General features: G+C 39.4%; 1 protein-coding gene across 1 annotated transcript in view; it reads right to left on the bottom strand.

Annotated features, from left to right (window-relative positions):
- The window catches only part of igf1rb (insulin-like growth factor 1b receptor), a 66,771-nt gene extending 44,412 nt beyond the window's left edge, over nt 1-22,359 (bottom strand). The window contains exons 1-3 of the mRNA XM_027162655.2: nt 21,814-22,359; nt 21,120-21,218; nt 16,337-16,891 (exon numbers count right to left, since the gene is read on the bottom strand). Of these exons, the coding sequence (XP_027018456.1) occupies nt 16,337-16,891; nt 21,120-21,216 (652 nt within the window). The 5' untranslated portion in view covers nt 21,217-21,218; nt 21,814-22,359. The remainder of the gene's footprint in view (nt 1-16,336; nt 16,892-21,119; nt 21,219-21,813) is intronic.
- Nucleotides 22,360-23,988: the final 1,629 nt, after the last annotated feature.

Genomic DNA, 23,988 nt, shown 5'->3' with positions numbered 1-23,988 from the left:
GCACACTTTATTGATTCTCACACTTTACCTTTCAAGCGAATTCTAAATTACACCAGTTCCAAATACCAGAGCAAAAGCCCTGCAACCGCTCACATTTTTCTACAAATTTCCAAACCAAAAAGAAAAAAAAAACACAGATACACAGCTAACACATGCAGGACCCGACACCAATGGTGTACGCAATGACCTCTCTGCTACCAACAAATCTAGTCCTTCTTGGTCTTAAATAACCACAAAATATGCAGCAGAATGAAAAGAGGAAAGAAGCTACTGATTTGGATCAATTTGGATCGATGTCATGACAAAACCAAAACAGCAAACTCAAATACACATCAGCATACCTCAAAAGAGAAAAGAACCACCCTTATTGCTTATTGCAGGTTTCTGATTGGCTAAAGCACATATCTGTATGAGAAAGTTAGGTTGCTTTCACATCTATAGTTCGGTTCATTTGGTCCAAACCAAAAGCAAAAAATTATACATTGTAGCTTTTTATCAGTTTTGGTTCCTTTTCACACCACACTGATTGTTCTGTTCCGCACCAGTTGAAACGAGCCAAAATGCAGTCGTGTGATAACATCCACATCACTCATTGGTCACATGGTCTTTGAGTGTATTTCCTGAACTGCTTCTCGATTGGTCAGAATAAACGTGCAGGAAATTTCAACGAAACTCCGGAAGTAAACAAAAAGAGGAAAATACAGCATACAGTACACCATGGAGAGACGACTGCGCACTGCAATTATGTTCGTTGTTGTAATCTACTACATCGCTTGTATACAGCATTCTATGCAAAGTCTTAATTTTCAGAATGAAGCTCGGATGCGGCTTTAAAATATCATTTTAATGCACTGCAAACGGCGAAGACGCATCGCAAGACACTTCAGGAGGCGGCGAGCATTACTTTTGCGAAACTGTGACATGCTTATCTTCCGAAAATATTGCCAACGACCCACTACGGTAGCTGGTTTAGTCCAAAATGCGCAATACTTTTTGCAGTTAGGTCTATTCGATCTCGGACCACAAACAAACCGTACCAGAGTTCATTTGAAAGCGTACCGCGACCACCTCTTCAAGGAGGTCTCGGTAACCTTGTTTGGTCCGCTTTTGGTGCGCACCAGAGTTCGATTGCTGCATTCTAGAAATAACTCCATTGCCACACTATAATAACAAGCAGCTTCCCCTTCGCTAGATGAACTAAAAATCTTGTTCCTTGACAAATCAGCAATCAGCACGTGACTGTTCACGTGACTGGTCCTGTCTGCCTCGGGACAATGTTTTCTGGTTTGTTGTTTTATGTTTGGTTTGTTTATTTTGTTCATTGGAGGTTAGAAACAACACTGTTCAGCATTACAACCGACTCTTTATCAGGGTGGAAAGTGTAGGGAGGACAAATGCATGTGACTCATGGCATTACTCCTCATAAAAGGTATGCAGAGCTGTGCCAATTCTCCACTGTGTTCTACCATGTCAGTGAGATCTCCGTGCCATGGCATGGCCTGGGAACTTTAGCACCTGCATCTTGCAGCGACAAGAAAGTTAATGTGGAGAGGAAAAGAAAGCAAGAAAGAAGAGGGAAAAAAAGGACAGACACACGGGTGAGGGATCGTAAGAGCCTGCAGAGGTATTCTGAATAGTTTAGAGCACAGTTGTAGAGAGCTAATTGTTTTAAAAAGGTAGACACACGAGGATGACTAAACGTGTGGTTTAAAAGAGCGACGAAAACAGACTAGCTCAGGTCTCTGGCATAACAGAACGCTGGCAAGATTTAATTCACTTCTAGGAGTTTGGTCTAAGACAGCACAAACACAGTATAATTAAGCCGTAAACCAAAAGGTCAACTGATAATTGTAAATACAGCCTGTAAAGGTCTCTAAAGCAAATAAACCTGGGTTTTGTGTCCAACAGCATCCGATGTTTTGCATGCTGGGAACAAACCCAAAAAGCATGAGTTTTCCCCCTAGTTTGTTCGGATTCCCATAGCTATATCTGAAACAGCAAATCAAGATCAAAAGGAACCTTCTCAAACATTAAGTAAAGACTAGTGGTGAAGTTTATGAGAAATACCAGCTTGAGGCCCTGAATGCAGGAGGCTCAAAGACAAGCGTTTCAAAGGGCCGCAGTACAAGTAGTCAAAGATAAAAGCGTGACTAATACACAGCAGTTTACTAGATAACTTCCTGTCAAACTGTGCCCAAATAAGTTAAGGAAAAGCAGACCAAGCCAAACTCTGCAGTTTGGATGTAAGCCATAGAACGAGAGGTCGGATGAGGACACCAGTCTGTGCTATTCAACGCTTCATTGATTGTTTCACTCTCAGGTGAAAGACTATCCCCCCCACCAGCTTTCTTTACACTGATGCTACCATGGTATTTCAGTGAGTGAGTCACATCTGAAAGCAGCAATCGGTCCTTCATAGTTGGAGTTATTAGACCAGATTATTTAGGGTGTATCATATGGATTTCCCTATCTCCAACATGGCACAAAATCAAACTACATCATCATATAATGCGATTATTTAATTATAAACAAATACATTCGGTGATTTACAAAACAGATTTTCAACCACTTCACTGAATGAATGTTGGGTTTTCAGTATCATAAGTATTTTTTTGTATCAGCCAATTATGAAACAAGACTAGATATATGACTAGAGCTTCAGTTCACGTCAACCATCAGACTGAAGGGGAAAATGTGACATCGGTGCCTTTGACTTTTGACTGTGACCTGGTTGTTGGTTCCAAATGGCCCAGTAGAGAATTTCATAGACTGATGGTCTCCAGGGATTTTCACACATAACTTACCGACGAGTTTATAAAGAATGGTGTGAAAATAAAAACATTCAGTGTGCAGTAGTTCTGCAAACAAAATGCCTTATTAATGAGAGGGAATGACCAGAAAGTTTCAAACTGACACGGGGGCTACAGTAACGCAAATCAGCTCTTTTACAACTGTTAATAATGATGCGGCACAAAAAAGCATCTCCAAATGCACAACGCATCGATCCTTGCAGACGACAGACTGGGTTTCCACTCATGTCGGCCAAAAACAGGAATCTCAGGCTACGGCAGGTGAGGCTCAATGAAACCGAATGCCTAAACACTGTCCAGTTTCGTTGAGCAAGTTCCCACTGTACACTAAACCTGTTCTTATCTTTTCTATTCAAAGAAAAAAATATTAAATTTCACATAAATTAAAATCTAAAAGCCCATTTTGAGCAGGCTTCATCCATCAGAAGCAAAAAAAAAACAGCAGCCCTTCCTTCACCCGAGTTTTATGGTGTTAAAGCAGATGAAAAGAGTAAACTGAAAGAACTAACAATGGATTATTTTTTATATAAACCTCACTGAAACAGAGTCCTGGATTTCCTACTGCTCAGTGTGGACAGAGATAAAGGACAAACAAGGAAACTAAAAGAGGGGAAATCTGCTTTCCTGTCAATAAACACTGGTGTGATTATGTTCATCTAATCTGGAATCTCATTTTGTTAACTGTAAACACTTTTTACACTCTGTGTGTGATAAATGCCTGCAAAACAGATATTAACAGTAAGAAAGATTAAAAATAATAACAAAAAAATAAAAGAGGCTGTGGGAATTAAACAGTGATAACCTGACAGCTCATGTAAAACATAAACTGATTAAAAGGTTGAAGAAAAAAATAAAAATAAAAACACTGAAATTATGGGAACATACCACTCTGTCACACAGACATCTTTCTGACCTTGTAACCACTCGCTTGTTCACCGCAGTCCTACATACAGGCGAAACCGTATGTCTAATCATGTCTGTTACTACAGTAAATAAAGTTACAGGACTGCTTTGACTCCACAGTTCAAGAGACAGGCTGTGAAGCCATACATCGGATGTATTCCAACTCAAATGTGATTAAGATACAACAAAAACCACGTTATTCACCTGAACTCGACATAAAAAGATATAAAGGCCGCGTTACAAAGAGGAGGCAGCAGACAGGAGTGCAGACAGAATCCTTTATAAGGCGACTGAGTGCTTCCAGGGCAGGAAGCAGAAAATACTCAGCTAACCTGAAGAGTCAGTCAGATGATCCTGCATCAGTCTGAAAGAGAATACAGGAGATCTCAGAGTCCAAGGATATATTGTTGCCATCTCCTACATGACCAAAAGCCATGAATGCCACCCTACTATCCCCCCACCCATTTCCCACTGCCATAATCCCAATTCCTCAAAAGATGAGACTATGAGACTAAATGTCTCTAGGCTGACAGATCTGATCTCTGTAGTCATGAAGGTCTGGTCTGAAGGTATCACTAACCCCTTACTAGAACCAACAGTTTGTCTGATGGTCAACCTGGCCCTGGATTGCATGCTACAGCATATTGACAGACCTGGAGCTGTTTGTAGTCTTCAGCTCAATTTTTAGCTCAACGAACAGAAAGCTGCCGCAAATCAGGCTCTGCAATTTGACTAAACCGAATCCCATCTGCTGGTGGATGACAGATTTCCTAACAGACAGGAGACAGCAGGTGTAGCTGGGAAAGCACATGAGAGATTCTTCAACAGAGTGTTCAACTGTGTTCTTCAACTTTTCTCTTCAGGGATTAAATCAAGGGCTACACTTCTGGGGGGGTGGATAGGACTATCAATGGCTCTGTGCTTTCTACTGTGGGGTCAGTCAAATTCAAGGGCATCCCTAAACACAGGAACTGACAGGGTGCAAGGAGAACAGAGCATCCATGGCAAAGTGAGCACTACAGAATACAAAATATTCTCTATAAGGCAGGAGGGGAAAAAAGCAAGAGGAAAAAAAAAAAAATCAACCTTCCACAACACAATAATCTAAGTTTTAATGCATCCACACCTCATTAATAACCAAATGTTGTGCTCCTACAATTCACAGAACCTCAGTAGATAAATCACAACAGGGTCTGGAAAATGATTTCTGACCCCTCTCACCCTGGACATCACTTCTTTCAACCGATTCTGTCTGGCAGAAGACTCAAAGCTGTCACAGCTACAACAATCAGGGGCACAAACAGCAGCTCCCCCTTGTAACCAACCCCACCCCACCACCACCCAATTAACCCTTGGGGTCACTTTAATGCCAGAGTCTGAAAACAGCCCTGTCTTTTCACACTCTGGACATAAATGCATCATCTATCCAATAATGAACAAATCACAGCAATACCAAGATCACATAGTTCATATAATATTCTCTCTAGGGGTGCTTTCACACCTGCCTTGTTTAGTTCGGTTGAATCGTACCAGAGTTCGATTGCTCGTTTGGTGCGGTTCGTTTGGGCAGGTGAGAATGCAGCAATCGAACTCTGGTGCGCACCAAAAGTTGACCAAACAAGTGTACCGAGACCTCCTTGAAGATGTGGTCTCGGTACGCTTTCAAACGAACTCTGCTACGGTTCGTTTGTGGTGAGAACATGGTCCGAGATCGAATAGATCTAACTGCAAAAAGTATTGCGCATTTTGGACTAAACCAGCTGCCGTAGTGGGTCGTTGGCAATATTTTCGGAAGATAAGCATGTCACAGTTTCGCAAAAGTAATGCTCGCCGCCTCCTGAAGTGTCTTGCGATGCGTCTTCGCCGTTTGCAGTGCATTAAAATTATATTTTAAAGCCGCATCCGTGCTTCATTCTGAAAATTAAGACTTTGCATAGAATGCTGTATACAAGCGATGTAGTAGATTACAACCACGAACATAATTGCAGTGCGCAGTCGTCTCTCCATGGTGTACTGTATGCTGTATTTTCCTGTATTTTCCTCTTTTTGTTTACTTCCGGAGTTTCGTTGAAATTTCCCGCACCTTTATTCTGACCAATCGAGAAGCCGTTTAGGAAATATATGCGGCCAATGAGTGATGTGGATGTTATCACATGACTGCATTTTGGTTCGTTTCAACTGGTGTGGTACAGAACGATCAGTGTGGTGTGAAAAGGAACCAAAACTGCTGAAAATATACAATGTATCATTTATTTGCTTTTGGTTCGGACCAAATGAACCGAACTATAGGTGTGAAAGCACCCCAGATCTCTTACAATCTTGCAGAAACACGATTATTCAATATTTTTTGATAACGTCTGCCAAATATTATTCAGAATTCCTTATATGGTTAAAAATAACCTGGAACTTAACATTTGGATTCTGTTTTTAAAGACACCCGAGTGTATTTATCTTTATAAATGTCATATGAATGCTGAAACACAACAGGTGCATTTTTATTTTTTTAGGAATTGAACAATGCGGTTCAGCTATATTTATACTGCTCCCACATCCTCGAAAGTGTGTAAACTGTTTAACCTCTGTGTGTCTGAGCTACAAAGTGGGTTGAAACACAGCCACTTCCATGTTCATCTTTTGTGTCAGCAATCCAGCCTGCTAACAGTGATCCCTTGTATTATTTACTGCCTCAAATCAGTGAACCCTACAGCTGATGTTTTAGATTGAACAATATATGAGTATGCTGATTGAGTTAAACACTAGTGTATATAAAAGTGTAACGCTTTCACATGTAAAGAAGCACTTCTTTGTTTACTGTTGATTATGGGGCAGTCTTGATTTGATCCTGACTTCCCAACAAAAGGAAAGTACGGGTTTGCTTGTGTGCACGCAGGTGTGTGTACATGTGCGTGTAAAAATTTCAATTTTAGATACAAGCACTTCAACTTATGAAACGAGAAGCTTGGGTGTGGAAAAATACATAAAGACGCCTGTTAAATCCTTTAATTTGATGAACTGGTTGTCACGATTCCTGAATGAAAGGCATGTGTCAAGTAAATTAGTCCCATCAGTGTAAATTGATGCATGTCATAATCAAGTGACATTTAACTAAGAGATTAGCAGGTGGGGGCTTGTTTGTACAAAGCTGAAGCTGATTCAGCTATTGAGCTCAAACACAGCAATTTAATAAATCGTCTGACCTGAGGGCAAACTTTAAATGTAAAGCCGCCTTTGTCAAAGCATTTGCACATACTGTCCGTATAGGACCTACAGACGATACAAAGGAGAACATGTATATACAAGATAGGAAGCACACAAACCAAGATTAAAGCACTAAAAACACTTTCAGGTAGAAATTATAGCAAACACTACATTTATCCATCATTTATCTTGCCGGAGATGAGCGGAGCCCGATGTCTCATCATATCCGGCAAAGTGGCATAACACCTAATAATACTAGTGAATATCTTAGTTAGGTAGAGCCATCCCGTTAACACAATCTCTAAAAGTGTTAAACAGGTAATGGCATGAGAGTGGACAGGTCCTGTATTAAGAGCTGCAAGTTTTTCCCAGATGTCCCTACATGCAGAATCAAAGGAAGTAAGAAAACGATTAAGCAGCAGATACATTAGTGTCACAATCCCATTACTTTTGTCAGTCAATCTACTGACACATTTGTCTACAATGGGCATATTTTAAAACAATAAATACTATTAATAGCACCAAAAGAAGCCAAAGGGATCACTGGAACACAAAGGGCATACAACTACAGCCAAGATGATGTGATGTGTGTGCCAGAAGAGAGTGAGACCGTTCCACCGCCAGAGCTACTCAACATGGTGCTGACAAGCAGAACAAGACCCAAGTTCCTCTTCAACAGTCTCTTCAAATTGCTTTATTTACTCACTGTATGCTTAATGATTGTGCTGACATAGACCCAAAAAGACCACACCCATTTAAAATCCACCAATACAGACGATAGCACAACACAATACAATAGAAGCAAAGAAAAAACGCAAACAAAAGCATTAATATAAACGTATTGAATAAACGTTCTTAATACCTCAAGCTCACTATGAAGAACATTTTTGTTTATCCAACTCTGAATGACGTAAGCATTATGTGGTAATTACATTTAATTGCAGGTCTGTTGATAGAGGATCTTTGTACAGACATGGGCAAAACATCACACAGTCTGTTATAGAAGGCGTAGAATTCGTACTTGTTTAGAGGTGTTTGGATTCAAACTAAAATATGATAGCACTAAGAAAGGACTGCGGACGAAGTGCTGGGCTGAAGTTTAATAAACAGGTGGCTCGTTCTTTTAATGACAACACTCTTAATTGGCTAATGAGAAATACCAACAAAGTTTAAACTCAAATGTCATTTCAAGTTAAGGGCAAACATAAGTCGTCTACTGACTTAGCACACAATGAGGCAGCAGAAAATCACAGATGTACAGGGTGTAAATAAAATACTGAAAATTTTTGGCCTGCGTGACAGACCTTTGTGTGTACACATACACATTCATACACCCCCCCCCCCCCAAAAAAGAAAAAAACAAACAAACTTGATAAAATCAACATTTGTGGTGTGAGAAAAATGCATGTTTTTCGGCCAAACAATTATTTAAAGCGGATTAGTGGACATTGTTTAATCCCCAAAATAAAAGCTGGCAGAAACGATGCACTGTAAGAGAATTGAAGGCACGGGAGTCTACAACATGCACAAACAGGCATGGAGAAGCCGAGCCTTTAGCACTACTACGGTCACAAGCTGGCACTGTTAACCTCAGCTCACACACTCACAAGGCCAGGGACTGAGTGTAAACATATAAAAGAGTAAATGAAAAATGATAGAAGCAGCATATTGGTTTGAAATCTCTACTGGGAAACAGAAAGCACCGAGAATGTAATAGCGCAGTTGGGAGGAAAAACATCTCTGTTCTATTCGGCCATTTAGCTGAGACTGCGTGGAATCTGTTATAGTGTCCGAGCTGGTAAACAGGAAGTAGCTGCATGCTAGCACTTTTATGAATGAACCGTTAAGTGTGTGGGCTGAATTATCTTGTAACATACTCTGTAGGCAACTCGCTCCACACAGCAGACCTAATTTCCTCTTCACAAGCGGCAGTCGCAGGAGAGACAAAAACCTGAGGCTGAGGCAAATTACAGTCAGTTTCAGAGCTATTTCCTGTTCTTCCTGGGCATGTCCTGGTAGATTTATGCCATGCAAACCAGAGCATTTAGAAGCTTGAGTATGTTAATCAGATTTGATTTTCAAAGCACTAGGAGTTAATCAGTAACACAGGCTTTTAGTGAATCATCTTTTCATCTTTTTTTTTGTGAAACCCTCCTTCCTCTTAGACTAGCTTTAACCTGTTTTACAACCCAATTCATTGCTTGAATACCAGTGAAAAATGAAACCCCTAAAGTCCATAACGTCTAGAAGACGTCTTGGAAGGATAAGACCTTAGGAACTGGCACACCCGTCGCATTGAGGGAATTCAATACAGCAGAGCAATGCAGCAGTGCTAAAGGTAGTTAAAGAAGGGCTCGTTTATACTAGTTACAACAAAACCAGTATAATCAAACAATTTTGCGGTGAAAAAAAAGCATGTGTAGAGGGGAAGTTAATAAAGGAGCAGGATAGTCTCCATGCCACTCAGGCCTGCAGTTAACATGGGTACATATCGGTTAATCATCATACTTTATGGCATTGCTCTTCATCTTCTAAGCCTAACTTTGGACTTCCTGCCAAACTCTCATTACCCGCGACCACCCTGAAACAAAGCAAAAGGCACAAAGCGATGGCATTTCCTGTTTTTAACCAACGGCGAGTGCCAGACCATTTCTGACATGTTTGGGCAAAAGCCTGGAATCTGAAGCTTAAACAAGCGAGCAGTCCCTGAATGACATACGTTGTCCTCCCTCTACTCCTTTGCCTATTCTTTGCCTTTTCTACACTTCGACACTCCTCCTGCTCCCCCCGTTGCTTTCCACACACATTCTTGAGGAATGATGAAGGTTAGTAGTGCTGTGCCTGTGATGGCTGTTTTTTTCCCTGTACAGTGGGGACAATGCCAGCTCTAATGTCAAACACTAGCTCTTTGTCAGAAATTGCTTTGCAGTGCCTGAAGACAACAATCTGTAAACAATCTCGACTACGGCAGGCGGAATCCGTTTCATTATACTAATACGACATAAAAGAAATAGGGATATTCATAGATTTAGAAGTTTACGAAAGCTTTCAGCTAAAATAACTTGTCTCTCTTGTCTGTTATGAAGAGCTTATTTTTATTTTCACAAAACGGGATACACCGTCATCCCATCATTATTCATGTACTGTAACTAAGCTCATTATAAAGTTTACGTACAATTCTACACATGTATGTGCTCTCTGATGAACAGCAGAGGAGATACATAATGAGTTCTGGTATAGCGAAGTAGACATGATAAACAACATGTCGTTTCACACAAACGCTTGATTAAAACCCTGACTCGTGTTCTGTGAGCTGAGTCTTTTACTTTCGCTTTACCATTTTATGCGAGCGAGGATAAAAGAAGTTAGGATTCAGCAGAGAATGATGTTTTGCCTGCAGTCTATCCAGGTTCATACAAGGCAGGCATCAGCATTTGCATCATCCAACTGTAACGGCCATCCTGGAAATTGGAATCTTTGAGCCATTCCTGATATCACAGACAATCATTCCAAGCCTACATGACTCCAAAAATATTACATGAAGTTGACAAAAGGTTGGACAGCTAAGATATATAGATTTTTCTCTGGAATAAACTCGAAGTTATCCTACCCAGGGAACAAGTAGGTCCAGTACAGTGTCCATTTGCAGGTTGCCAAAACTATTCATTTTATCCATTAAACTAGTGGTCACCTGATTTACAAATGGGGCAAAACCGAGAGAAACCGGTCCATCTGCTAGTAGGAACAATAATTACTCAACGTTATCTTGGACAGATAATGAATTTCTGGGATGTAGAAACAATACCCAAGCGGTTTGCTCAAAAAGATACTGTAATCTCATGACTGAAGTAGAAAACCTAAGGGTTACATATAGTTCAGATGCATTTTAGCATATAGTCAGGACAAATTCAATGTGCAGACACTCCCTTTGACCTTCAGCCTGGCAGTTAAGACTGGCAGAGACAACACTTGACCCATTTTTATTTATTTATTTTTATTTTTTTAAGCACTTCACAAGGAGAGCTTAATAAAGTATGCTGGCATGAGCTGAGCACAAGCACACACAATAGGAAGTATTGCCCTGTGTGAAGAAAGACGGCCTTTAACATGTGGGAAGATAAACTGGTGGTAATTAAAACGAGGCTTTAGCTCGCCACGTCGTGTTGGCCCGGAGCTGAAGGTTTCCGGCGCTGATGTGGAGCGGATGAGATCACTCAGAGACGGCTTGTTAAGCGATGAGAGCTTTCCTTCTGCCTCGACTCCCCCTGGGCCTCCCGCTGAGGCGGCTCACACTTCAGCTGGATACACAATGCTGACTGAACTTTCCCTGAACTGCACAAAACATCTACACTTTGTGTCATAAACATGCACAGCATATTGAACATGGTTTACACACTGGCCTGGGAGACACTGCAGATAATAATTCTTACACAACGCTGGAATGATCCTCAAGAGCAGCGGAGAAATCCTTCCTGAACCAAACTTGACATGTACTTTACTGGGACATTATGATGGTCAGTTCGCAACATTTCAATAACACATCAATATAAAACAGCAGCATGGGCATGAAATCTTATTTAAATACAAAATATTAGACCCCCAACTGCACCAAATCCTAATAATACATGTGAAATGCCCAAATACATTTTAAATACAAATACAGGACGAATACATTTTATACATTTACTGTAACATGTAACACTATAACGACTGCAAACTGACTGACAAACCACTGACCCAAAGGTTTCCTTCAAAGCAATTAAATAAATATTAAAACCTTTACGACATCAACAGATTTACATTATTCTTTGTTAAATAATTATGTGGCGAGTCCGTCATACTCGTCCTGTGCAATCTGCTAATACAGAAACGACAACGTATTATAAGAAAGATATTCATGTAAATCTTCAAATGATACCACAGCTATCTGTCGCCAGGAGCCAAGAAAACACAACGGATCAAGCTCTCTGGGTGCGAGGATGACGAACTCTCTCTTGAACCTGTAATTCACAGTGACATCAGGAACTGGAAAGAAAGGAGAGCACATTCGTCCATCCAGGAGAGTTACAGGAGTTAAGAGCAGCTTGAAATGCTTGGACAAGAGGGAGAGTGTGTTAGGCTTCACCGTGTCTGGTTTTTAGCTGTCATTACCAGAGCTGCCTGGTTCCTGGGACTCGGCATGCGACTGTGACTTTTATAACAATGGATTTATACATCTGGGTGTTTTTTTACATGACATATAGTTCATTTAATGGCTAAATCTCTCCAAAAAGAAACACAGACAGTTCCTGCACCTGCACTCACATCTACAGCACAATAATTAACTTACATGATTTACTATCCATAACATTCTATACAACTGTGGAGCAAAAAAACAAACAAACAAACAAAAAAAACGCCCAAATTCAACCCGTTGCAAGTAGCCTTTTAGGAACAAGGATTTTTCTTTACATCCCTAAAGGTAGAGGAAATGCATGGGGCTAAACTTTATCTGTTCTAAAATGGGCTCAAATGCATAGAGGTGGTGCATCCTGCTGTAAGGCCTGAGCGGTAATTAAAGACACACGGAGAAGAAAGGCCAGGCAGGCTGACGAGGAAACCACCACAAGCCCTTCAAGAAACATCTGTGCCCAAGAAAAACAAGGTAATTATAGAGAAGCCAGAAGGAACTGCTACATAGTTTTCCCCTCAGAGACACAGGCACCATGTCTGCTATAGTACCATCCCATCATTCATTGAGACAGAAACTGGGCATCTTTCAATCCTCACTGTACCTGCTATACTATATTTAGAAAGTCTGTATAGGACACATACAAATGGACATATTTGTACATAAAGAACTAAACACTCCTGTTAAAATGGCGGGAATTAGTAAATAATAATAATAATAATAATAATAATAATAATAATAATAATAATAATAAATGAAACCAAGATAAATCATGTCAGAAGTTTCTCCATCTATAATGAGAAATTACATTTAAAGGAAGACCAGTGTGTTTCTGTAAGATTCTCGTCACATCATCTTGGATTCATCTGACTGCTCAGGCCACATTCTACAAAGAGCTTACAAAGCAGGCAAGCCTTCTTCCTTGCTGAAAGCTATCAATCAGGACACAAAAAAGGGACATCAAGAACAAGACGTCCCTCAGAGATTTCTAAAAAAGACAAGACAAAAACTTAGCAGAGGCTGCCAGGAGACCTTCAGCAACATTAAAGGGGCTGCATGATTATCTGACAAGTACTGATTATTCTTTGCATGTGACAACAATCTCTCATATTCTTCAAGTCTGGGCTGTGGAGTAAGACGGCTAGACGAAAGACCTCTCTCGCAAAAAACATCAACGCTTAATAAAACCATGTCAAACCATGTGGCAAAGCGCAGCGTGCTTTGGTCTGATGGGAATTCCAAAAAGAGGAAGAATCCATACATCCAAATGGTACGTTTGGTGGAAAAACAACAACATAAACAACAACAAAAATACAACCATGTCCACAGGGCAACATGGTGGTGGTAGCATTGTGGGCCTTTTATTGTGGGGCTTTTATCAAGGTACAAAACCATCAGGTGTCTGCTAGTAAGCTGATAATGAAAAGCACTTTTTTTACCTTTCCTTTTAAAATTTCACACATATTCTGACCTGATTAAGTGATTAATTTTTTTTTTTTAACATCACATAAGCTGCTATTTTTTATATATCCTATGCATAGAAGCATTATTAAGAAATGTCTTCAATCACTGGTTTTAACCCTGATTTCACATTGATTTTAATACTTATGACCGTAAAATACTTAAAAACGTATGCTAGTTTCACTGGTCATTGATTTCACACGCTCAGAAACTATTTTTCTCGCGGTTCCTGTGTCACTGACTGTAAAAGGTATAATAAAAGCCAGTTTGAGCCAGTGCTGTGCACACAGTCCTTTAAGCGCTGACCATGACGTTATAGTGCTAGAATTCAGACTCTGCACTCCCAGTGATGTCAGACACTCAGTCATAACTCTATCTAATCTTCTATCAGGCTGTGGTGTATTCTCCATTAGCGGTGGACAGATCTTAAATTTATTCGCTAGCCCACCAATTAAGAAGAATCTACAGGGATCTAGCCAGAAACCCAAATAATCAGGCTAAGATATGAGCGCTAACTTAGTAATAAAATATGCTGAGCTTATTAAGATGTTAATACGGGAACAGGTCAGTGTATAAAGTCCTGAGCCCTAGTCCTTGCCCTCATGTAGCAATCTCATGTAGCACACTCAATAAAAAAGAAAGAAAGAAAGAAAGAAAGAAAGAAAGAAAGAAAGAAAGCTCTGATCTGAAATGTGTGTTCTTCCCTTTAACCTCAAAGCAACCGTAGTAGGTAAGGAGTAGACTCATATAATGGCCTTGTGCCGGACTTAGCACGATAATTAGCCATAATGAGTGAGAAGTGCAAGAAGCTCACTGCAGCTAAAGCACTGAGATGCGTCAACATTGTAAATCATGACAAGGGTAAACATGGCTACATATCAAATAAAAAAATAATACTGCTTTGAAAATAGGGCTTTATTTATATATTGTTAATAAACCGGAATAAGCACTTGTTAGCCTTCGCCCTTCCCTGTTTGTTAGCTTAGATATGATGCCGAGAGCTGGCTGGTGGCCGGGAATCTGCAGGTGAACAACATGGGAAGAAAATTCCGCAGAAACTGCTAATGTACACACTGATCACTCTATGGATGAATTCGCAAGGCTTTATCTGTTTTGGTGTGAACGGTCAACGTGAACATCCGTGTGTTTGTGCAAGTGTGCTCTCTTTCTTGTGCTGTTACATGCTGGAATGATTGATGGTTCATATTACTTGTGGTTACGTGTATTACTTGGCACACTTTTACAAATGAAATTTCAAGTTTTAAGATAGTAGTTTGACATCTCTGTGGTTCGAGGTAGTACTCAGAAGTGTTAAAAGGGTTGATGCCATGGATTTAGATTTTTTTTTCTAAATGTTGAATGAATTTTATTTATTACTTTATTTTCATTTTGTTTCTATACTTCAGTGAAGCTGCTCTGAGACAGCGTGAATTGTTAAAGGCGCTATACAAATAAATCGATTTGAACTGATTTGAGGCTCGGATCATTGGACCTGGACAGCAGGTTTGTGTAGAGATTCAACACGTAAGCTTTTTTTTTTATTCAGCATCACCTGCTCACCATCTTCTTTGGCTGCTTCCATCACTGTGATATTATGAAGTATTTGTGACACAGATTTTGCTTAACATTGGAATTGAATGCTTGATGCCACTCATTTGGATTTTAGTCATAATACAATGACCAGGTTGGAGCATGTATTCTTTTGCATAGTTTTCCTTCCTGTTTATTTTCTTTTAACTTTCAGCTTTTGTCACGATGACTGAGTACCGCTGCACTCCAACCTTTACGTATGGCTAGATTTAATATGGTTTCGCTTAACTGTGTTCAGATATGGTCCTAGCATACAGGTCTATAACAAAGACTCACTGAAAAACCTAATTAAGTGCAAAACCTCAAGCATTTTAAAAATCACACTGGACATCATTGTAAGATAAGATCATGTAGGAAAGATTAAACTGTGATATCACACAAGCCTAATTTTTGTGTGTTCGCAACCTAAAACAATCTTATGCTTCTTTCTGGTAAATTATTGGAAAAGTTTCCTGTCTAAAGTACTAATCCTCTCCATATTTAGTACAAAAGGTGCATTATGGCTCTTCATTATCAGCTGACGTACATTGTTTAGACAATGACCTATTGCAGTGCTTTATGGAATTCCATAGGTGCCCTGGATATTCTCCACCATGCTTTCAGACACTAACAAAATGGCAAATCTCCAAAAATAAAGCACTGTAAAGTGCACAGGGTGTGGTTTCAGACATATGGCTTATCCTGCTGCACTTTAATCACCTTTAACAGCTCTCGGATTGAGTTCCACCTCGTTATCAAGTCGTGTTTGTAAGCGAAGGGGTGTAAACGTCAGCTGAAGAGACACGGGACGGGGACAAGTTAAAGTAGACAAACAGAAATCGGCCCAAGCCAAGCTGAGCTATGGTCACACAAATTCCTCTCCAATAAACGTTCTTTAAATTCACCGGAAGAGACTCACTGACAATAATGTGCTGTTATTTTGATTCCAAAAGATCCCGGCTATTGTGGGGCTAACTCTCCTTGCCGGTCCCATCCCTGGATAAAATGGGAGGGTTGCATCAGGAAAAACCTGTGCCAAGATCTGAGCGTGTGGATCAGATTTGCTTTAGTGACCACCAAATAGAGACACCAACATTTTCATTCCAAAAGAGACCTCAGTGGGAAGTTTGTAAAACATATACAATATACTACAGAAGAGGTAGTTTAGATGAAGCAGAAAGTGTAGATGATTAATAAACTAACTGACAATCCCACCAGCTCTTACCTTTCTGGCAGTGCTTGGATGTCCAGCAGCGGTAGTTTGAGATGCCATTGAAGTTGGTCTTAATGCACTGTGGATTCTCCTCTGTGAACCCCGGGCAAAAGTCTGTGCACTCCTTGCCCTGCTTGTTTCTGGTGATGAAGTTTAAGTCTGCGTTCATGATGAGAGACCAGTCGATGGAATCCAAGTAACAGAGCTCCGGGTTCTTCTCGATCCTAATGGCACCACGGGTGATGTTGCGGAGGTTGTAGAGGCCGATGTCTTTCAAGTTGTTCATTTCGTAGATGACCAGGGCGTAGTTGTAGAAGAGATTGCGGCCTCGGATCACCGACAGGTTCGGGAACAGCGTGCTCAGGCTTTCCAGACCGGGGACACGGAAGAGGAGCAAGTAGTCTGTGATCATGGTCAGCTTGGGAAAACTGAGCGTGCGGAAGACCTCCTGATTGGTGTTCTTGTTTACAATGAGAAGGATCTTCAGGTAGCCCTCGACCACTGTGCAGTTCTCCAACTTCTTGAACTCACTGATGTCATTTCCGATGTCAATGCCTGGAGTACAGACTAGAGAAAGACACGTTTCACGTTATTCCAACGCCACATTTTCCACACATTTGTATCCACCTCTAACTGTAGTGTATGTGAGATTACTGCAAACAATAAGTCTGACACATTGTCCTGTCTAAAAGCACATTTGGACTGGTAGTGTAGTGGCAGTTACTGAATTTCAATAAACGGTTGCCAATTCTACAGCTTTAGAGCTTTGTTTACAAATACTTCTGACTGAACAATTGATGAAATGGCTCTACAAATATATGTTTTACATAAAAGCTTTAACTTGCCATTATAGATTATACAAACAAAACAAAAAGCAATCCATTCTTCTTATCAGGTCCTATTCATACAAACAGCTAGGTGAAGTAGATAAACACAGTTATCTCTATCACTGACAACAAGCTCTTATAATGCCACAGCAGTGTTTAACTGCAAAAAGTTCTGATTCATTTTCTCTAACAGCAGCTCAGGCAGTGTTGCCAGGTGCTGTACAAAGCAACGTTTATATTAACGTGTGTCTTAGGAGATGATTCTAAAGCATTAACTTGCACAATAATGTGTATTGTAGCTCCACGGGCTAATAAACTCATTCCATTGTTTTTATTTAAGTGCAAATTAACAAGGTCAGAAGACTTTTTGCTTTTTTGTATTATTAGCTTCAAGCAAGAGACAAAACAGAGGCTGGTGAGGGAACAAACTTTTTGTAGCTGATATAAAGCTGATATATTGATAACAGGTATTACCTTGTCTTGTGGCTACTCCACAACATTTAATGTAATCACAAAAACAAAAATGGTAAAAAAAAAAAAGGGTAATTGTAATAATTAATAGATAAAGGCCTATTAATAGATATAGACAAACTGGAAAATAAGCACCTAATAGGTATCAAGAGTAAACTGGCTTCAAATCGGGGCTGTAACACACCACCTTGTTGTTGTTTGCTTTCCTAGAACATCAAGTTTCATTTCTTATAGGAAATGCTGACAGCATTCTTTATTGTAATTTAGGAATTGCACTGACTGAAATAGTTATGCCATGAACAATATACTTGTTCGTTTGAACCCATATCAGAGTTAACGTTAGCAAACAAATGTTTCCACACATCTTGCCACAAACTAAGAACGAACAAAACAAACCGTTAAAAGCAAACGCATGTGTCCGTCTATACAGCGACTGGGAAGCTTTATCAACCAACACTCTTTTACTTCACACCACTCAACAAACACGGCTGGCTTTATCGTTTTGACTGAACTCCAGACCTCTTGTTTACATATGATAACCTCATCCTGGACTGCTACTGTTAGCTTTCATGAACAAGAGCCTACTAACTCTCATACAATGGCTCAATCATTGATATAGCCATTCGGATTGAAAGAAAAACAACCCGAATGTTTAAGTACCAGAGCAAATACACTGAGAGTGCACCTAACAGCCAGGCTTGATTAAGAGAATTACAGGAAATGAGGTGGACAGCTCTCAATTACAGACGCTATCATTTCCTCTTAACAAAATCACAGCCATAACAACATTAATGGGCCAGTTAGATATTGATCACGTTATCATTTATCTGCGATTTAACAAACAATCCATGAAGGAAGCCATGAGTCCTCATTAATTCTTGAAAGCAGATCTAATGTCAGACAAAAAGATGGGTTTAGTTAAAAAGGTTCTTGAGACAAAAAAAAAGGTTTTGGTTTTGAAAGATAATCTTGCACTGGGAGGTTTTTTGGCTCCTCACAAAACACAGATTAGATTAAAATGCTTTGAATATTTTATAGAGCAAAGAAAAGCTGATCAAATTCAATGAGAAGAAATGTGGAAACTATTGAGCTTTTGATAAATAAGTCTAACAACAATGAATGTCTGGAGGTCAACGAGTTTCAGAAAAACAGAGACTATGGTCAGCTGTGGAGTTAAACACACTGGATACGGGATGAAAGGCTGGGTAAGAGGTCACAGGGTTCGTAAACTAATCATGCACTGGGATGTTTGACGTTGCGTTATGGTTAACCCACTGAGGCGGCAGAGAACGCCAAATGTTTACACATCTTAAAGCAACGATGGCTGAAAATCATTTCAAATAAATCTGACTAGAATGCCGTGGTAAGGATGAGACCATTAAAAATTACACCAGTCGAACCAGTTTGCTCTGAACAACAAGCCGCTGATAAACACAGAGTCCATTTTTTTCTGCCAGACGAGGGAGATTTTCTCTGTCCTGCACTAAAAGATGGGTTATACACAGGGCTTTGATGAAGAAGCTCTGCTACGTCTCAGACCCGAGACCGCTGGGGCTAACAGTAAAACCCAATTGCACACTCTCCACAAACTCCTCACTCTTCTAATCAACAGAACCAAGTCTGTTTTGCAAGGCCTGGTGTTTTTACATGTTCTATTTTAAAACCTACACTTTTTCCCCTTCTTGATGAATTGGATGAATCAGTGAGGCTTGTTTGCAGTTTACTTGGAAACATGGAAATTTTGCGGTGGTGAAACATGAAGGGAAAAACAAAATTGCCCACCAGATGCTGACCAAGTTATTGATTCAACAGAGACATCATCATCATCGTTGAGGCTGTGTGGTGTAAGCAACCATGCGTCCGTGCGCGCACAAACAAAACAAACAAACAAACACACACAAACAAAAACACACTGAACTGACTTAAAAATGAACGCCCTTTAGTTTTGTTTCAAATTAATGACACTGCTCTGTGTTCAGGTGATCTTTCAGTGCCTTTTGTGAATCTACTGAAAATGAAAGCTGAAAAACTGCAGTAAGCCCTCCAGTTATTTTCTTGAGCTAATGTGAGAAGTTTGGCTGATGACAAGTAAAGGACTGTGAGCCAACTGTCAATGCCAAAAGATGCACAAGGCAGGCCTACGTTAATGCAATTTGACATTTCTATACCTCTGTCTATTTAGTTAACTGATGCTTTTATATGAACGGGCTTTTGAGAAAGAGTAGAGTCCAAACACACAGCTGAGCAGATGAAGGCTAAGAGTCTGACAGTGGATGAAAGGATAAAAGATGAACTAAGCAGCCAAAAAAAATTGCTCTGAATTAAATGAAGAATAAACAGAACATGTCGAGCCAATACCACCCAGAAGCTGATCGTTTTCCAATAACAGCATGTTCCACCCTAGCACGTTTCAGGCGCCTAGCATCTACAGTATTTACTAAAAACGGAAAGTTAGTTACGCACATTATATCCAGCCTCCTTTTTTATGTCCCAAAGTTAACGAGACAAAAACCATGCAAATTTCTTGTCTTATCAAGAAGATCCACAAACCCAATCATCCAATTCTGAAAACTTTCCTCTGAAAACTAACAGCTTTAACTCAGCCTATGAAGCACTGACACTGGAGACTCCTTCCAAAAATCAACTCGGCTTCGTTTTTTCCACCCAACACAGAAAGGCAAATCATCTATAGAGAATTCATACATTTAAGTTTTTTGTGCATAATACCGTTTAAACCTTTAGTTCTAAACCTTTCATTCGGGTTTAAGTGTTTTTTCCCCAGATAACATGATAGAATCTATTTGTAGTTTAAGTTTATTACATGTTAACATGTTTAAATCTTTATCTTTCTCCAGTCAGATTTAATCTTGCTTGTTTTGTCTTGAGCCAGCTAGCCTTAAAAAAACAACAAACAAAAAAAACATTTAAGGTCAATAAAGCTTGATCTTCTGTTATCCTGCAAACACATTACCTACTTCGGTCTATAAATGATCGAAAGAAGCTTTCTATCTTTTTTTTAATTCTTTAATAAAATCCAGCGAAAAAACAGTACAAAAGTGCTTTTGTACTTTCTGGCAGGATTGTATTTACCCCAACAAACACTGATATTTTTGTTTTTCTCTATGCTTTTGCATATAATCCTCCGAGGGAAGGAAAGAAACAGTTTTCCCCAAACAGGTTAGTTTACATGGTTTTCTGCCATCAACATTTATTGTCCCATATTACCTGATATGGGAGATCAGCTACATGGGTCTGTAAATAAGTAGTTTTTTTTTTTAAGCTCCTTACAGGGAAGGAAATCCTTTTTTTGTCCCAAACAGCTGATTTTTGTACATCATCTAAACTAAACACCAGGCAAACCAGAGTAACACTCCACCAGCCCCAGAGTAAAAACAACACAGTTTACTAAGGATTAAAACCAAACATTTCCCCATAAATATCATCTGTACACCTAAAACTAATCTCAAGGTGGTGTTTTAACTATTTTATTTACTTACTTCCGTCATTTGAAGGCCACTGGCAGTGAACTGAGAGGGACAGCAGCAGCAGAGCACAAAATAAGGACAAATGAGTCCTGGATGTCCAACACCTCATTCCTGTAAACAATGGAGAAAGTAACTAAAGAAAAAAAAAAGTGACACCTACAAATATCCCACCGACTATCAATTTCAGTCTTTTTCTTCCGCAATTTTTTTACATTGAAAATATAAATATAAATAGATATTTTCAATTATCTGCCTGTAATTTTGTTGGATGTTTCCTTGTCCAACAACAAAAAAAAAAGCTAACTAAAAAGCTAGCTCTCTCTCTCTTTCTTTCTCTCTCTCTCACACACACACGCGAGTAGCTTGGCTTTTTTAGCCTGGTGCGTATAGGAATGTCTATCGGTGTTCAGTTAGCTTAGCCGCTTTAGCTCGCCTTTTGACTACAAGCATGGGGTTTAGTCACTGAGAAAGCTAGCTGCTGATATTTCAGCTCGTCGCACTATCCGATGTATATCCGAATCCCCGCACAGGTTGATGAGTGAAACTGGAAGACCGCATCCTCTGACTCCATTTCTTTTCAGGGCTAGCTGAGGCGAGCTAGCCGCCTTTAGCCGGTCCAACGGGGAAAAAAAGCCCCTGCGCTCCGCGAGCTAACGGCTAACTAGCTGAGAGAGACGCTGGACGTTAGAAAGCCGCTCGTATGTACCGAGGGTTTAATTTTCATCCGACGGCAACTTTCCTAACTTCGGATGGAGACTGGAACTGACTGAAGAGATGCAAAAAAAACCGTATAATCCGAAATAAGCGTAAAAACAGAGAAAGGAGAATCGCCGCAGCGCCGCTTTTCCTCCCTCTCCGTCGTTTTCCTCGCGTTTTCACGCCGTCCGTTGGAGCCTGTGATTTTGAATCGGTAGCCTTGGTAGCCTCGATCCGTTAGCAACAAACGCTAGTAATTAGCCAGACGTGTATTATTTCCAAGCAGAACTGAAGCGATCAAACGCACGACAGGTGACTGGAACAATGCGGTCTGTTTGTCGCTGATGTTATTATTATCTCCATCATCGTTATGATCTCTGATAAGAGCGCATAATAAAGTGTAGCTCCCGTTATCGCAGCTCCGGCGCTGTAAACAAGGCTGGATTTCTCTTTCACACACACATACACCGCGTTAGTGGGTTACGTTGGATTCAGGTGCCGGGAAAAACCCGGTATGGATCACCAGGGTGGGATTTGCCATGTGTGTGTGTATGTGTGTGTGTATGCGTGTGTATGCGTGTACATGTGTGTATGATGTGTGTATACGTGTGTACAAAATGTTCATGTACACAAATACACACATGTACACACACATACAGACATATACATACAGACACACATCACACACATTTTTTTAATTTTCAGATTTCAGATTTGCTCATTGGGATAAATATGAACACATTTAAATATATTTAATATTAATCTTGAATTTTGTATTTTTTGATCTTATCTTGATATTATTCTTTATAATATTATTCTTAATATATTATTATTCTTAATGTATTATTATTCTTAATATAATATAATATTCTTATATTTTCATATTTTATATAGTTTATTTTTATATAGTTTATACTTTTTTCTTTTATTTTTCTACCTCCTTTTGGTTATATTTTTTTATCCCAAATTGCATTCCTTATGTTTGAATACCGGGCAGATGCAAAAAGCATTTCACTGCTTGTCGTACTCTGTATTAATGTGTATGTGACAAATAAAATTTGATTTGATTTGATTTGAATAACCTTTTGTTCTATGTTTATGTTCTGTGAAGCTTTGAGACGTAATTAATTGTAAAAAGCGATATAGAAATAAACTTGAATTGAATCTTTAATGTATAGAATTGAACAGTAACGTTTTTGTATATACCACTTTTTATAATTCTAATATATATATTAGTTATATTAAATCAATATTAACTATATTATTAATAAAAAACACATTGTTCTTTCAGACCATTTATAGTATAGCATAAAAATCTCATTACAGAAAAATTCACCATATCAGTAAACTAGTCCCTGTGACTCAGCTGTTTTTATAGAAACAATAAGAAGCGTGGATTAATATAAATGTGTGAATTGAAATACAGACACCCCTATTGTCAGATCTAAAATCTAAAAAATACAGTTTAGGGAACACTAAGAGAGTTTTTGGCTTAAGTGTGAGGTTTGTTTTGATACCACTGTCCATGAACAACAGACATGAATAACATCTTAAGTTTCAAAATGAATTTATTTTAGATGAATTAGAAAAAAATGAAAATGTAGTTTGTCGTGTTAATGAGCGACCAGAAATCTGTCCTGAAGATTTCTACACTGGAGACACCTTCCAGTTAACTAAATATATATGAAAAAAAACTATGCTTTATATGTTTTGCTTTTGTTAAATAAAATTTTTTATCTGTTTATTATGTGGATCAGCATTGTGGTATAATAAAAATATAACCAGTTGAAAACTAGAAGTCATTCCTGCCCACTGAAAACTGACTCTACAACAAGTCAGCTACGAGTTTGTGGATTTTGTCGATGATGGACATGTCTACTGGTTTTGCATACGTAACTCTACATTCTTACACATGCATATCAAACCCATTTCTGCTCTCTGATTCAATCCCATTTTGCCTAGATTCTTCACTTCTTCCAACAGGAGCAAAGTCTCTCCCCTCATCTGAAGGGAAACCACTTTCTTCTCCAGGAAAGACCCATAGTTTTAGTCTTTGGGGTGCTGAAAAAACAAGAAAAGTAAAAACGTTTTACCAGATGTCATTTGAACTATAGTAAAAGTGTCAATATGTCTTTTATAGAGGAACTTTACAAGAACTGGCACTTGTTTTGTTGTGCCCATGTTC

Source organism: Tachysurus fulvidraco, chromosome 2 (assembly GCF_022655615.1).
Source record: "Tachysurus fulvidraco isolate hzauxx_2018 chromosome 2, HZAU_PFXX_2.0, whole genome shotgun sequence".
Classification (NCBI taxonomy): domain Eukaryota; kingdom Metazoa; phylum Chordata; class Actinopteri; order Siluriformes; family Bagridae; genus Tachysurus; species Tachysurus fulvidraco.
The sequence above is the reverse complement of the archived record's forward strand: the minus strand, read 5'-3'. Positions and strand labels throughout refer to the sequence as shown.